Here is an 18174-nt window from a genome sequence, read left to right as displayed (position 1 = left end):
GCAAACAATTAAGAACCAAAATTATATAAAGTTAAAAAGTAAGTTATCTTTAATCGTGTAAATAGACCAAATAATGGATAGTAATCTTTTATAATATTTTCGAAAAAAATTATTTTGCTGTGTAAACTAGTCTTAAATTAAACCCTGCAAAACGGTACATAAGGGGGTCATCGGATTTGATTTAAACTTTCGGTGCTTTAACAACAAAATGAAAAACATCAATAAAAATAAATCATCTGGTTTTCATGCCTTTCATCTAGAAAATGCTGCAATGAAGCGATAATTATTTTTCTTTATGTTAGGGGCAGTATTTTCAAATGAAAATAATCAATTTCTGCATCATGAAACAGATGATTGGAAAAAAGAATGAAATAAGAATGAACAATCACGTGTTTAATATTAAGCAACATATAAATGACAAGAAATTTCGAGGATTATCAAAAGTAGTATCAGGCTGCCATAATTGTTCCTAACATTTTCTGATGAGATTAATATAATAGACTTACCCAACCGGAGCATAAAAGTATCAGTAGCTTAACGACCATGAAGGGATGATGATCCTTCGTAAGATCAACAATACTCAAGATTAATAATATTCCTCCAAGCGCAATCTGTACACCACCCAATATTTTAAATTTCTTCACATGGAATATTTGTTGTGGTGCTAGATTTCCGGTTGGTTGTATAATCACAGCGGTCGACCCTTCGTTATTTTTTGAAGTATACATTATACTATGATGAAAAACGTCTTGTTTTACAAATGTTCCTAACCACTGAATAAAATAAATATTTAAGGCCAATATACAAAATTACAATCACAAAACAATGACAAATCAAAACTACAGTAAGTTGTGAGTTCAAAAGGAATTACTCACTGTTTGAAAGATTGATGCATTTAATGAAAAAATTGCGGTTATACTAATCATTTGAAAAGTTAATGTGTATATTATGTACAAAACCCTGAAGAAATTTTTTTATATATCTGACCAGTGTGTTACTGGTCAAAATCGCAAACGAACATAAAATTCTGTATATAAAAAAGAAGATGTGATATGATTGCCAATGAGACAACTATCCACAAAAGACCAAAATGACACAAACATTAACAACTATAGATCACCGTACGGCCTTCAACAATGAGCAAAACCCATACCGCATAGTCAGCTGTAAAAGGCCCCGATAAGACAATTAAAACAATTCAAACGAGAAAACTAACGGCCTTATTTATGTAAAAAAAAAGAACGAAAAACAAATATGTAATTATAACACATATACAAACGACAATGTATGTATGATATGAAATTTGATAAATAAAACGTTGATAATTATCAAATAATCAACATGTATAGGGAAAATGCAAACTCTTGGAAAAATAACATAGAATTCAAAGCTAATAATCAGCAATTTGGTAATAAAAAGCGTTACCAAATGTAAACTCGATCTGTTACTTTTCATAGTTGACTCACATACTACAAATAAACATCTGAAGGCATTAAAAAAATGGAATTGTTTGTCGCGGAAAAAACGAAGACTTGTATATATTTCAATATTTTTAAACCGGAAAAGTCATACGTCTAAGTGAAAATCTAGTATTAAATCATCGTTTCTCTATTCCAAAACATGTTGTTATGATCCCCTTTCTCCTTGTTTATCATGTTGTTTGAATTCTAATACTGTTGTTATCAAACATCCAATATCATGCTTTTGCAACATCATGTCTTGTTAGGAATGATTGGATGTGTGTACCCAAGTATTCTACCAGATAAAATGGCGTGCCTAAACCCTGTGGTGCGTGTGGTTATTATCTGTATTCTCTCGTCATAGTTGATTGTTAGTGTTTTGTTGTACTATAGAATATATTTATGTTTTACTGCAGTTTTACCAACAATGTGCATGTATTACATTTCGTTTTCACAACTTATTGTCAGTTTACCAATTACTCATTTTTAAGGACAAAAAATGTACAAAACTGCAAAGGACTATTCTTTTTTTTTACATTCTACATTTTTTTTTTTATTTCTTTTCTTTGTTTCTATTCATTTGTTTCTCTTCTAATTCCATTTTATTCATATGGTCTGGAATATAAAAAAAAAACAGAATTTTTCGAAGAGGTAAGTGAAAATGAACATGTCTTTCCCGAATTACAAAAAGAATGAAAAAATATAATAAACTGAATTGTAGCTTTTTTCTTTGATTTTTTTTCCTTCTTAATCCTGGACAAAAATTGATAAAAAGATAAAAAATGAATTTGTTACAATATGAATACTTGACACTGCTTGAGAGAAGAAAGTGATGTACATCCCAAAAAAAGAAACAAATGATTAAACATATCATATACACAAAATTAAAAAGGTCTACATTGTTACCTATAGATAGATATGATTTCTAACCTTAGGAAATGAATGAAAAAAAGTATTTATTCCAATTTTAAACCAAACTTATTCATATGTAAGAAATAAATAAGTTTGAAAGGGACAGACACACTTTACCAGTACAGGTAACGTTTTGGTGCCGGATGTCATTTACACACATTTTTAATCAATAAATATAATCATTTCATCTACATGATCAATTCAATAACATAATCAAAATTGACTACCAGCCCATGCTTAACGATCCACCTAAATGCTCAGCATTCAGGTTTTTTTGTTTCCTTATAAATTGTCATTATTTGTTGTCCAACACTGCAGATGTTGGCCATTGATCAGAGAAAGTCAAATGTGTACTATGTGAAGATATTAAGTTTATTTCAGTATAAGGAAATTAAATGTGTCTTTGCAATATAACGTCATCTGTATCACGGAAATTTAAAGTCTGCACACTGAGGCAGTTTCACCTGCGTATTTTATTTATTGTTACTCAAGCGAAACGCCGATGACAGTAATAGATGCATAGTTAATTTGCACCAGTACTTCGTTCATACATGTATATCATTGATTAATCCTTTTTTTGTGTCAACTATAGGCACTTGACGAGATTCAAATTGACAAATCGGCGAAAGTGTTTATTGTAAGTAACTATAAGTCATCTGTCATAATTTAAAATTGAGCAAAACTCATACATTTGTAAAGTATTTACTCATTAGATTTTACAGCATGCTCATTGTTATATTGTATATATTAGTAGCAAATACTGTATTTAAACTTTGATAAAAAAAAATCAGAAATTTATTGAAGATAATTTTATAGTACATATATGTTACAGTAACTACTTTTAACAATTCCAACATTGTTTTCACAGTTTACATAGGGACATCTTTTTGTTCAGATTGTTGTAAGGAATAAAAATAGAAATGGAAAATTTAAATTAAAAAAGTATATTATTTAGACCAGTGTATGCACAAGGATATGACTATGATTAGGAAGAGCTAGTTGTTTCCAAAATAAACGAGAAAAGATCCAGTATATGTATGTTTCCTTCTACAAAAAGTGCGATTGCAACACAGATGTTTATCAAATCCGAACTATCCTTATATTACGAGCAATACTGAAGAGAGACATGTATTGTCGAAATGCGTATCTGGTGCCAAGAAAATTGGTACCGTTAATTTTATTATATCCTTTTTGGTCATATGATTCTTCTATCGGTCTGGTGCTTGTAAATCACTGTCTTTCAAACATTCGACTATGAACAATCGTGATAAAAGTAAATACAAAAAGCGCTTAAAATAGTGTATCCAAAAACATGTTGTTTCTAATTTTTTGGTCGATACCTCTGTTGATTGTCTTTCCGCGCACGATGGGTTCATCAGCTCAGAAAACAGAACCTCGATATAAACTTTGAGGCGACAAAGGAACTGAGGGTTTCACTACCTAAGACATATTTGACATAGGACAAATGTTACATTTTCATGCCTTTGATATAACTCCCAAACTGCTATGGTTCTTGTACATTATTGGTTTCATCATGTTCAAATATTTGGGTTTGAGCATTTATGATAAAGGTAAATCTGAAAGGGCGCTTTAATTTTTTTTAAGCACTGGGTTGACACCTCTGCTAGTCAACTATAGGTTCCAGTGGATATCATCACCTCAGTAGTCATAACCGCGGTAACTGTTATGATTTTTACACACCAGTTTCAAATATATGCTGATAAATTTTCAAAAAAATAGAAAAAAAAATATAAGGTTTAAACGTAAGCAACAAAGATCGTATACTTATCACTAGTATTACAATTTTTTTTAGATCCTTTTTAGTTTGGCTCTACGACTGTTACGGTTTTTGATAAATACTTTGCTTTCAATAATTTGGCTTTGTTCGTTCCTAATCAAATCTAGAAAATCATTTGAACGCATGAAATTTAGAATGTGTTTGGACTTTTGATTTTGCCTTTTGATTTTGGATTTTCATTTTGAATTTTCCTCGGAGTTCGGTATTTTTGTGTTTTTACTTTATACCAATTCAGGAATATGAGAGTTGCTATCCATTCGTTTGATGTGTTTTAGCTTTTTGCCATTTGATTAGAGACTTTCCGTTTTGAATTTTCGATGAGTTCAGTATTTTTGTGATTTTATAATTCTGAACACTAATGACAACGACGATGTAAATACCAATTCGAACTAGAATGAAAGCATGAGGCGGAAGATAGCAAAGCGACATTTAAATCGTAAATTTTGAACACAAATGCCATGGAAAAAAAAAAGTCGCCTTAAACAAGAACAAATCATTAAAACAACAAATAAACACATACAGACGAATGATTAACACAAAGCCAATCAGAACAAGATGCGCAATTATGTGCCCCTGTCATTGGTCGCATACTGTGTTTTCCTTGTGGAAGCTGTAATTGAGATCTTGATACTTACTAGTTATGTGATATGTCTTATTCGCAGGTGTTGCAACCAAGAACAAGATAACAGGTTGTGGATTAGTACCTAGTTTATTGAAGGAAGATTTAGTTGTTCCGCTTTTGGTGAAATACGAAAACAACATAAATTAAATGATGTGTGATTAGACTTTATTTTTCATGATATATTTTTTTGGGGGAGGGAATGTCTTGGATTTGTAATTGGACTGATATCATGATCTAAGATAATTATCATTGTTTGAAGCTAAATTTAATTGATTGTCGTCCTTTATTTATAAGTTCATAGCTAAATTAGTATATTTTAAACAGACTTGTACGTCTATGTAAATAAACTCATCATAGATGCCAGGACTAAATTTAGCATGTACGCCAGACGCGCGTTTTGTCTACAAAAGACTCATCAGTGACGCTCGAATCCAAAAAAAGTTAAAAAGGTCAAATAAAGTACGATGTTGAAGTGCATTGAGAACCAAAATTCCAAAAAAGCTTTGCCAAAAACAGCTAAGGTAATCTATGCCTGAGGTAGAAGAGCCTAAGTATAACAAACAATTCAAAAATTTGTAAACAGCAAATTTATAAATATAACCATATCAATGACAATTCATGTCAGCACAAATAGTGATGACTACTGGGCTTGTGATACTCTCGGGGAAATAAATCTCCATCAACAGTGGCATCGACCCAGTGGTGGTAAATAAACATAATTTATTAAATAAACACTATTTTCCAAATTTTATTTAAATCAACTGGACAATATGAAAAGAATATAAAAGATGTAAATATATTTGTTCAAGTAGTTAGCTTAGTAGATAAACTTTGATAACCATATTAGTAAATGATAAAACATAACAATTTAGATATATTATTAATCGGCATTTTAGGGGATGATTGGTACAGATAATCAAATACAAAAGTTTGCTTGTTAGTAGAAGAGTTTTTGACGATTATAGTTGCAAAAAACCTGAATTAATGATCCGTTGATGTATGATTGATCAATGAGATTCGAGCATAATATCAGGTCTAAATAAAATAGGAACTATAATAATTTGATTTAAGTCTATATAACACTTGAATACATGTCTATACTTTCGTTTTTCGCAGCTTTGCTAGCCTCTGAAATAAAAGAAAGGAATGTAATTATTAAGAATATGCGGTAGTTAACGATCACCAGAATAAATTATGATAGTAAATAGTATTCCTACTTAATTTTAAATGTTTTAACTCTTAGAGTTGCTATTGTAAACGTTTGCTAATATGGTTTGTCTGTATAGATATAAGAAGATGCGGTATGAATGCCAATGACACAACTCTCCATACAAGTCCCAGTTATTAAAACAAACCAGTATAGGATAAAGTATGGTCTTTATACGGCGTCTAGGCTCACAATGAACATCAAGCAATAAAGGACCTCACATACTACTAGTGTAAAACCATTTAAACAGGAGAAACAACAGTCTTATCTATATAAAAAACACATCATTGTTAATAGAATGGATTTTTTTTCGACTGTCATACAGGTGAGAGGTTTAGTTAGTTGAAAAGAAAAATATATAAAAAATGCCTTTACCATGTCAGGAATATGATATTGGTTTTCATTTCAATTGATATATTTGAGCGATTGATTTAGCCATTTGATTAGGGACTTTCAGTATTTTTGTGATTTTACTTTTTGTTGTCCTAAAATGTATGAGTGAAGTAGTTGCGTATAGAAAACATGAACACAGATATAATATATATTTCTAAAAATAATTGGCATGTGGAAAAGAAAGTATAATTCAATGTATGTGCCTGCAATAAGCATAGAACCACAAGCATGCAACAATTTCAATTAATAATTCTTTGTAACATATCGGTGGTTTGATTTTAAGGATGGTTGTTAACTCATTAGTCCCAATATATATCAACTTTGGTTATTAAATCGGCATTATACGATGTTTATCTTTTTTTCCAATGCATAATAGAACATACTCTAGCTGCAGTTCCATGTTAAAAAGTCATCATGAGATTGTGTGATTTTTACTTCAGTCAACTCGAATAATATGAACATATGCAAACTTTGAATTATACCTGATTATTCGTGCTTCATTAACGTCAATTTATTGTATATAATACCAGATACACAGTATTCACAACATACTTAAATGTTGTTATGTCTTTTTTTTTTAAATTGTTCTTTCATGTCTTTGAAAATGATTTTTGAGTTCTAAAATTCTTAATTGGTGTAGCAGTGATTGGGAATAATTTATTGTCAAACACATAGATAATCTCACCTTGTGGTGGCGTCGTCATCGATTCGTATAGCTGAGTACTGTTATCTTTTGATTTCTTATCTTTTATTTTCCTGTTATCAAGCATATATACAAAAGTATACGTTTACTTACAATGTTCAAAGATTATATCTAAATAAATACTCCATTTGTTATATGCATTGTGATTTTATAACATCCTTATCTTAATAAAAGAAATGGTCCCTTTTTCGTGAACCATTTAAATATTAAAAGACTTTATTCTTTGATGAATAAATTCAACAACTGTATCGTAACTAATGATCGTTTCGTTCAAGTTGCAATCCCCAGTTCTGATGCATAATTACCATATGATACTTTTATTTGCTATAGATTTAATGTTCATAAATAATTCAAACTTTAGAAACCTTCTGAAATATTCAACATCCTACTATAAACGAAGACTTTGCAAATGTTTTAAGGATTCAAATGATTCACACTTTGTTTTATCTATATGAACGACACCAATGAGTAATATCCGATTAAAACGCTAGTCTGACAAATGTGTACATGTACATGTATGGAATATTTTTAAGCGATTGATAGCGCTTTTCTGAAAAGTTTGTTCAGTTTGTTAACTTATTTTTGTGATTTTGAACATGCTGAAATATATGTGTGTTAGTTGGTTAGAAAAGGTTAGGACTTTTGTAAATATACTAACCTGCTGTGGTCTAACTTTGAAGTATTTTCTAAAAAAAAAACATATAAGAAGAATATTATTGAGTAGCCAGATTGCTATTTTAATTTTATGTTCATTTTGAATAACCAATATGTATTATCAATAATTACATTGCAGGTATGTTCCATTATAATACAATATTTTAATTGGCTAACAGCAATTAACATTCATTACACAATGAAACTCAACATTGATAATTACACGAGCTCCCACAATAAAGAGCTGACCGTGCGCACATATTTAGAATAAAGTGCTTTCGCGCTTCATGCAAAATGTACTTCGGTCAACGGTTTTACACCCCCAATGAATAAAAAAACCCAGAAGCATTCAATCCTTAAATGAAAAAAAGATCTGCTTCTTCGATTTGGAAAGAAAAGAAAAATATGGAAAACAAAGTCAAACATATTGACTTTGTCTTATGCTATGTATATAAATTTTCGTTAGGAATGCACGCAGCTAAATGTTACCGAGGTAAGTAATAATACCCAACTGGAGTTTAAATGATTTTGACTTAATAAAACTAAAACTTTTGAATATATCCTTTTGTACAAAGTTGCATTTCTTTTTGTAAAAATTGTACAACGCACTTTATATGAAAAGAAGGAAAATAACAATAGAACAGAGTAAACTTTCAACTGATATATTAGTACTTATTTTGTTAAAATGTCATAATGGCAATAATTATTATCATTTTCAAAGTATATTTGTCAGTTTTATTTTTTTTTAATTAAAACTACATGTTGTGGTTTCATTTGTGATGACATTCAGTGTATATGCTACGAGTTTTATCAGATTTGGTACGATTTTGGTCACATTTGTTCATTATTGTAATGTAAGGCTAAAACTATCCTATATATTTTAATTCCAGTAAAATATTAAGGCAATGCATTAATTATCTTGAATTAAAACAAAATGTTAAGTCTGAAATATCAGTATTTATCAGAATTAAATAAAATTTGATAACAAATGATAGTTGACCAATACATGTTTAAAATGCTTATTTAGAATGGTACTGACATGATATCTCTTTTTTGACAAACACTGATGATTATCTTACCTTTTACAGGCGTCTTCATTGATTCGTATAGCTGAGAACTATTGTCCTTCGACTTTGTATCTTTTATTTCCCTGTTGTCAAGCGTGTGTACAAAATTAACCATGTTTTTTTTTAAATACTATTTATACCGATACACTTTTTGATAAATGAATCTTTGATTTCGGGACAAATGAAACATTTCGTATTTTGATACAAAGATTGTCTTAGTTGATAAATAGAACAGAGAAATCATCAGAAATATTGATACATCAAAACGGGACAAAGTCGATTAAAAAATCAATTAATGAATCTTAATTGTTGAGTCATACAAACAAAAACTGTTTATTGGTAAAATATTAAACATGTTATCTATGGGCTGTTAGTAGTGTCGGTTTTGTATTCCGCTTGATATGCATGATGAACATGTAATATCTTTCATTTGCTGTTAATAATTGTTTAGTTAATGTTAAAACCGTCTGAAATATTTAGAAAATGTTTATATCATGCATACACAGACAGTAGAGTAAAGGAGATTTTGTATAATGTTTTAAGTTTTTGGTTTTCAATACATCACATTACATAGTTGTTTTTCTTTCAATGAGTTGTGTCCAAACAAATCGCAAGTCTTTCTAAATGTAATGCCTGGTACATGTATCTTTTAGTGTGACTAGTGTTTTGTAGGGAATTAATTTCTGTTGTACATTAGCATGATTAGGAATAGTTTATATCGATATTTGAAGTATCATCTTAAACATCAATTGCGTTGATTAAATTAAAGTATTGAGATTATTGCTAATTGACTTACCTGCCTTGGTCTGATTTTGAAGCATTTTCTAAAATGAAAGAATAAGAAATAAGTACGATCGCTGGCTTATATTTTTTCAATAATTATAATTAAAGTTATATCCCTTTAAACAGCTACAAAAGGGAATACAACTACACAATTGGTTAATAAACACAAATTTGACATAAAAAATTGGAAATAGCAAACATTAAAATCTGAAAATCAAATGATCCTCTGACAATTGCTTAAACCAAACGACAGCAACAAATGCGATTCTTCCAAAGCGCTTTTCATTTCATTAAAAAAAAATATATCATCACGAATGTTCATAGCGTAATATTGTCTGTTTGGAGATCAGAAGACTTCTTTTAAAAATTAGGATCGATTTGTCAACTAACAGAACTACATGCATATAGCTCTTTACATATTCAAAAACTATATATAGTGGCTTATAATTTGTGTGAGTATGAAAGTTATCAAAGGTACCAGGATTATAATTTAGTACGCCAGAACGTTCCTTGTTTAGGTAAATCTAGAAAGGTATTTCTGATGCAATAAAAGTATCGTTTCCATGTTAAAAAAACTCTTGTAGTGTTAATATGTATGTAAAGGAAATTACAGGTTTACGATGCAATTCTAACATGTCTAATAGCACTCAGTTTATACTCTTAGAATTTATGGCGGTGTATGTCACTGGTCACATTTTCTCATAATTATAATGTAGATTATATCTATATTATAATTTTATAATTACTTCCAGTAAGTTACATAATAATAGGTAAAGCATTTCATACATGTGAATGACAATATTGGGCGTCTGAAATATAAAGTTAAGATATATTAAATGTGATATAGAATGAAAGTAAATCAATGTTCTATGGTCGGGTTGTTGTCTCTTTGACACATTCCCCATTTCCAGTATCAATGTTATGCTCAAATAGTGAACATACTTACGACATGAACGTGCCTTCATTGATTCATAAAGTTGAGTATTACTGTCGGATAAGTGTGCCCTTGGTGGTTTTCTGTAAAAAAAAATGTTAAGATATCCGAACAAAGCATTCATACACTAGTAATTGATAATCATAAAACCCGCTAAACGGGTTCTTTGGTATCAATTTTAAGTGTGATATATTTTGAAAACATGTTTGTATTTACACAAATTATATAAATTCCTTTACCACGGACACTTTAAAAATAAGTACAGAATCATTAGCTTATAATCGACATTTGAATATTCAATATATTTCGTGTAAAAAAGTTTTCAAACTATTGAGGGGAAATCGATCGCGTTCGATGCATATACAATGCCTCAACTGTCAATACATATTTCTGACATGAACTTGCTTTCTAAATTTTAATCATTTAATATAAACGACAAAAATTAGGAATGTAACAGACATGTAAAATACAATTCATAGATCGAGATGATACTTAAAAATTCAAATATGATAAATATAATTACAGCACCATAGTGAAAAAAGAGAACACCTGTATCATTATGATACACAGAAAATTGTAAAATTGATATTCGCGATAAGTTTTGCATGACAGTTTTTTAATTGAAGTTACTGGTGTACTTACTCAATTGGTGGTGTATCTAAAAGTAAACAAAATATACAGACACTGAAGCACACCTACGCATATAAGTGTATGTTTCCAAATTGTATATTTTTTTTATTTTCTACTACTCTTTATTGTCAGTATACAACCACCTGTCGTAATAAAAGCAAGCTTGTTGTTGAAACGAGTATATGCCGACCAAGGTTTTCAAAGTTTGAACCATATTTTGTATTTCCTTGTTCAATTAATTGGTTACGCTGTGAATAGCTGCATTTTGCATGTTGCTTTGTTTTACAGAATGAGTTTCAGGGTTTGATCTGTTTCTTTGTTCTCCCATTTCTGTTATCTGTTATCTATGTTTTTTGTCGTAAGCATTTCAACGATGAGTTTTTTTCAAGTCTATAAAACGGCAAAGTTCACATATAACAGCTATTGTTGTTCAATATGAAATATCCATATGGTATTCAAATGAACAGTTAATGATTGCATTCTATCGTTGTCTAATAACCTTAAAATTAAGAATATTTTATATAAATTTAACATTATACGTGTTTGCCAAATTGATAGCTCCACGTTTATATTACAAGCTTTGCTAAAACTGTTTTTATCATATTCGGAATTTGTTACAGCAACACGAGGTAAGAGATTATTTGTATTAACCAAACTCATATAATAATGTTTTAAGCTTTGAAACAACGTTGAGAAATTGAACAATAAGATTAAATAGCATTATTACCTTTTGTTTCTGTACTCATATCCTCGTATGCATTAGTATCAAAAAGGTGACTTGAATCTGTCCTACAATGAAATAAAATAATACTTGATTAATGTCTGTTTAATGTCCACTAATAATCAATTAAATGAAAAGATTATAAGAATTTTTTTTTCATATTTGCATTGATTAGAGGGACGATGAAAGTTCCAATATGACTTAGACATGTTAGATACGGGTAAAAAATGTCATAAAACAGGTAACTTACGGAAAGATTTTAAAGGCATTTGTTTTTGTGCAGAAACATTACATTTTCTAATCTCATGGTTTTCCAAACATTCATTTAAGAAAATATTAAAAAAAATAAGTATAATAAAAAGGTATCATGAAAACGTCTGATGCAAAGTATTTAATTATTTTCCGAATATCTATCAAACCATTCGTTTCTCTTCATCGCAACGAAACGAAGGCTACTTGGCAAGAAGACGTTAAAATTCAAATATTCCTTAATTGGCTTGCTTGAAACGACTTTGTTTCAAACATGTGGAATTATTATATTAAAAACTGAATTTATTGTACGTACATTTTTTTGTAAATGAGACTATATTTTGATATACATTTTTTGTAATAAAACAATTTTGCAGATTCTACAAATAGAAATGGTTAGTTTTAAGAATGTATCCTTATTTGAAAATATTTGTTTCGTGTTAAGTATCATGATTTATTTTCACACTAAATTAGATTGGAAGTAAAAACTTTTTGCAATCGAGACAAACATAAATAAATTACCTGCTAGTAGATTGAATAGTGGAAATATCTGCAATATATAACATAAAAACAAGTTTTAATTGGTGCCATATTTGATGAAAACATACTCTCGTACTTACTTATAAATTGCGCTTTGTAAATACAGCTGTTGCTCAAAACACGCCACTTTTCAAACTTTTGGGGAGATCTTGAATATTCATAGAAAACTGATTTTGTTAACATACCGGTTCCCAGTTATGCTCTGTGTGTTCAATCTCACAGAGACATAACTTTGGAATGTCAACAGGAAATTTACATGTACATTTATTCTTTACATTGAAATAGGTGGTAACCTTACATTCGAGGTAGGGATAGTAAAGAAAAATAATTTAAGCTCTGAGAAGTTCAGGGCATATAAACGTTGAAAATATGCAGCACAGCTCTGTATTTTAACCTTTAAAATAATAATGGTGCATATGAACTTTCAATAGGATCAAAACTTCATAGTAAAAGTGGTACAGTTTAAGCCGTTAAAGAACTTCCTATTGGAAATTGCATTGTCAATATTAACAGAAATGCAACCTATAGTAATGTTGGTAATATATAACATGTGTGTAGTACAAGGTTTAGCTAGCTATCAGACGTGGTTTAATCCATCATTTTGTACTAAAGAAAATGTATGTACCAAGTCAAGATATGACAGTGATTTTCAATTCGTTTGATGTATAAGGGCACTTGTTTTTGGCATTTGATTAGATACATTCAGTAAATGGAATTTTCCTCGGATTTCAGTATTTTTGTGATTTTACTTTTTGTTTTCGCTTCAGTTGGAGAGCGTTTGTTAAAAAAAGACCTGGTTTAAGTTGAAAAAAGATACATTTCACACTTTTTGTCAATAATCTGAACTCCATTGATTGACCTGAGGCAAGCTCTATCATAATTAAATGTACACAAAATAAAATGTTCTTCTACAACAAACTGACGAAACAACCAATTAAATCTATTCAAATATTTTTAAGAAAAATAGTTAGTCGATGCAATATCAAAATAGGAAAATATGAATCGATTGCCAAAACTATCCATCGAAATTAGGATTGTTGACGTAATATTAGATTCTTTTTGCCTATTAGCATATTAGTTTGACTGTCCCTTTGGTATCTTTCGTCCCTCTTTTTAAAGCTATCCAAGGGTACAAGTGATAGTTTTTGTATGTGCATAGATATTTATGGGTTGTTGGTTTTCACATTGAATTCTTATAATGTCACCCGTGAGTGTGACGAGCGACTCATACATGTTATATTTATCAACATACATTTACGCAGAAAACGCGACAATCTGTTATTAGTGTTTATCCCTTTGTTTACTTCTATAGAATGATTTATGTTTAACAAAAGTAAGAACGCTAACACCTCTTAACACATTTGAATGTCGGTGAAAACATTTTAGTCTACCGCAGAAATTGAGCTATCTAACATATGTGTACTATTAGTGTTTTCTTAATATGCGAGTAAAATACCTCTCGGGACTTCCTGATTTGTATACACACTTCGTTTCTCTGTATTGGTTTCATCTGGATTTCTTCAATTATAAAAATTTGTTAAAAATAGTTCTTGAATGAAACTTTGTCATTTAGGAGTCTTTATTGCAAATGATTAACAACTTTTACAACATTTTTAAACAAAGCTTATCATGGATCACTTTCAAAGTATGTATGTAACTCATGCCGACATCGATACTGGTAATGACTTGAGTATTTATTAATGCAAACTAGTATTTGTTTCTTAGTATTTTTTTTAAAGTGCTTCATTAAAGTCATTTCCCGCTCGTATGTTTTCTCGTTTACGTTGCTACATATTTTTTTTTATTGTTGACGTATACTACTGACTATACACTGTGTTTCTTAAAGGCGTACATTGACCTTGTATTGCATACTTCTTCGTCATGCGAACGGGTAGGAGAGATTTGCAAATAATGAATGTTGATGTTTAAATAAATTATTAACCAAACAAGAACACAGCTTGATTTAAACAAAAAAATAAATGGAGATGTGTACATGTAAAAATGTGTGCCACTCTAATTGTTAAATGTGCTTTACGTTACACGCAATCCTGATATATAATATTTGTTTTTTGTCCCCAAAATAAAAAAAAAATATGTGCATATAATTTGGATACATTTTTTAGAAAAAGTTATAAAGCTTGATCCTCACCTTTGTGTTTTGTTCTTCAATTCTATAAAATAAAAAGATAATGCATTTGAGTAGATTGGAGCATAAAGGAACGAGATAAGTTGAGAATGGAAATGGGACATGTGTCAAAGAGACAACAACCCGACCAAAGAAAAAAACAACAGCAGCAGGTCACCAACAGGTCTTCAATGTAGCGAGAAATTCCGGCACCCGGAGGCGTCCTTCAGCTGGCCCCTAAACAAATATACTAGTTCAGTGATAATGAACGCCATATTAATTTCCAAATTGTACACAAGAAACCAAAATTCAAATAATACAAGACTAACAAAGGCCAGAGGCTCCTGACTTGGGACAGGCTCAAAAATGTGGCGGGGTTGAACATGTTTGTGAGATCTCACCCCTCCCCCTATACCTTTAGCCAATGTAGAAAAGTAAACGCATAACAATACGCACATTAAAATTTAGTTCAAGAGAAGTCTGAGTCTGACGTTAGAAGATGTAACCAAAGAAAATAAACAAAATGACAATAAGACATAAATAACAACAGACTACTAGCAGTTAACTGACATGCCAGCTCCAGACTTCAATAAAACTGACTGAAAGATTATATTTCATCATATGAACATCAGGCACAATCGTTCCCGTTAGGGGTTTAGTATCATACCATCATAACATATATGAGAAGAACATAATCAGTGTCATGCCAACAACTGTTTTTTGAATAACTGTGTTTAGTTCCGATGCAAAAACCCTATAAGTGAATCATTAAACCTTATCTTCCCCCTACTATTTAAATAATTCTTGATAGCTGCTATGAATATATACTTTTAATATGATTATTAAATTTTCAGCACAAATTGTAGACAATATCTATCTAAAAATTTAAAACGGTACAGTAAAATAAGATTTTATGTAAATAAAGACGATAAAAAATAGTATTGTACTTGCAATTTTCCTTAATAACAAAACCCATGCATATAATAATACAAGAATGAATTCCGCTTTTAGTTAAAATATTTTAAACAACATTATTTTACCTGACGAAGATGCATCAATGTAATGTGTTCCTTGTGCTATTTCAGGTTCAGGCTCATCGTATATTGGCCTATTACAAAATTGAAAAGTTTAAATTTTATAAAACAAATATGTGTATATATTGGTTACAAACGTATAACCAATAATATTTTAACTCGGGCAGAGATTATATTTTAATCTGCATATGGAATACTTTAAGATGTGTGTAATAAGGATGATAACCGTTATAATTGTTGTTGAATTCTAATCACCTACTAGTGGCATCAAACGTACATACAAAATAACTGAGTGTATTTGGGACGATTAACTAGACACTTCATTGATATCCCAAAACTCCTGTCAATGGTTTGACTGGTCTTAAATAAGCAAACATCTTAAACCCCGTCCAGTCAAGTAAAATAAATCTAGTAATAATGAGTCTTTGAATCACTTTACCAATAACACTGCTTGTAGACGTATCTCGTGCATTCACGTTACTGTTCATAGCAATTAAAAACTTTTGAATTTGGGTTGGTTCATTCGAGCACCACAAAAGAATCTTACAACGACCAGGCAGCTGTTTTGTGCATAAATTTTGTCTCAGTATTGAATGTTTCTTCGCGAATTTCTTTATTAATCAATGCTAGTTGCATTCTGAAGAAACTGTCATTTGAACTATCGTTGAGAACAATACCGTCATCAAGTTTATCATTAACTTAACATGTATAATTGGCGATAACTCATTTTTCATGATATACATTTGACGTGAAACTGTACTTATGTATCCCGTCATACTTTGAACCAAACCATTATTTTATTTATTATTATTACTTTTACTGTTAAGTCTGGTTTTTGGTATATCTACTTTACGCGAGTCTGTATTTATGTATGCCGACATACGACAAAATTATTTTTTATGTCTACCTGTGCGAATTTCAAACGCGCTATTTTACACCAGTAATGAAAACCTTCTATCATTTATGGGTAGACTTTACATACTAGATAAATGCAGCCGTATTTGACGTGAAACTGTTCTTATGTATCCCGTCATACTTTGAACCACACCATTATTTTATTTATTATTATTACTTTTACTGTTAAGTCTGTTTTTGTTATATCAACTTTACGTAAGTCTTCATTTATGTATGCCGTCATACGACAAAATTATTTTTATGTCTACCTATGCGAATTTCAAACGCGCATTTTTAAACCAGTAATGAAACCTTCTATCATTATGGGTAGACTTTACATAGATAAATTCAGCCGTATAAGAAAAGCAAAATGAGAATGTTAAATTAATGTATGCCTTTTTGTGCTTCTTTGTTACATTTGTTGTTTATGTAGAGATATTAAGATGATAACACAATATTGACTGTTGTACCCCTATTTTGACATTTTTACTCTTTGAGTATGTTTGTTTTGTCCATGCATCGTTGACAATTTAATGGAATTTGATGCGACTGTCATATAAGTGAGAGGTTTAGCTAGCTATAAAACCAGGTTCAATCCACCATTTTCTACATTAGAAAATGCCTGTACCAAGTCAGGAATATGACAGTTGTTACCCATTCGTTTGATGTGTTTGGACTTTTGATTTTGCCTTTTGATTTTTGATTTTCCTTTTTGAATTTTCCTCGGAGTTCGGTATTTTTGTGTTTTTACTTTTCACAAGCCTTTATTGGTGGATTTTGCATAGATCATTAAAATTGTATAATAAAAAGCAAAATAAGGTTTTTAAATGTGATGTATGCTTATTATGCTTCTTTGTTACATTTGTTTGTTTTATATTGATTAATATGGTAACACAATGTTGACTGCAGTACCCCAATTTTTGACATTTTTACCTATTGTTTCTGCTTGTTTTGTCTACGTATCATTGTCAATATAAGGACATTTGATGTGACTGTCGTGCAAGTGAGAGGTTTAGTTAGCTGTTAAACCAGGTTCAATCCACCATTTTCTTCATACGAAAATGCCTGTCAAGTCAGAAATATGACAGTTGTTATCCATTCGGTCAATGTGTTTGAACTTTTGATTTCAGTTTTGAATTTTCCTTGAAGTTCTGTATTTTATTTATTTTCTATTTAAATGAAATAAGGACTGCATCCTGCTTCAAATGAAAAACTTATGGCTGTGGAAGGACAACGATGTGAAAGACTGTTAACTTATAAAACAATATATTACATTGTGAACGACGAGCGACCATTACAAATCTTCAGCTTAAAGATTTTTATTCTTTATATATCAATGTCTTAATGATGATAGCCGTGTTTTATACTTTTATGTTTACCTTGAAGGATTCGCATTAACTTCAACTGCAAAAGAAATGAAATAAATAAACAATTACAAGCGTATTCAA

General features: G+C 30.2%; 1 protein-coding gene and 1 long non-coding RNA gene across 2 annotated transcripts in view; both read right to left on the bottom strand.

Annotated features, from left to right (window-relative positions):
* Nucleotides 1-5689: 5689 nt before the first annotated feature.
* On the bottom strand, nucleotides 5690-8891 carry LOC134723277 (uncharacterized). The gene is made up of 4 exons (XR_010108035.1): nucleotides 8829-8891; nucleotides 7754-7781; nucleotides 7078-7148; nucleotides 5690-5920 (listed from the first exon to the last, which is right to left on the bottom strand). It is a non-coding gene; the product is annotated as an uncharacterized LOC134723277 (long non-coding RNA).
* A 717-nt stretch (nucleotides 8892-9608) lies between these two features.
* The window catches only part of LOC134722443 (hemicentin-1-like), a 24558-nt gene continuing 15992 nt past the window's right edge, over nucleotides 9609-18174 (bottom strand). The window contains exons 14-22 of the mRNA XM_063586064.1: nucleotides 18106-18130; nucleotides 15839-15906; nucleotides 14823-14844; nucleotides 14130-14191; nucleotides 12656-12683; nucleotides 11891-11952; nucleotides 11176-11191; nucleotides 10546-10616; nucleotides 9609-9640 (exon numbers count right to left, since the gene is read on the bottom strand). Of these exons, the coding sequence (XP_063442134.1) occupies nucleotides 9609-9640; nucleotides 10546-10616; nucleotides 11176-11191; nucleotides 11891-11952; nucleotides 12656-12683; nucleotides 14130-14191; nucleotides 14823-14844; nucleotides 15839-15906; nucleotides 18106-18130 (386 nt within the window). The remainder of the gene's footprint in view (nucleotides 9641-10545; nucleotides 10617-11175; nucleotides 11192-11890; nucleotides 11953-12655; nucleotides 12684-14129; nucleotides 14192-14822; nucleotides 14845-15838; nucleotides 15907-18105; nucleotides 18131-18174) is intronic.

This window comes from Mytilus trossulus, chromosome 6 (genome assembly GCF_036588685.1).
Source record: "Mytilus trossulus isolate FHL-02 chromosome 6, PNRI_Mtr1.1.1.hap1, whole genome shotgun sequence".
Classification (NCBI taxonomy): domain Eukaryota; kingdom Metazoa; phylum Mollusca; class Bivalvia; order Mytilida; family Mytilidae; genus Mytilus; species Mytilus trossulus.
Note: the sequence above shows the minus strand (reverse complement) of the source record. Positions and strands in the feature narration are given on the sequence as shown.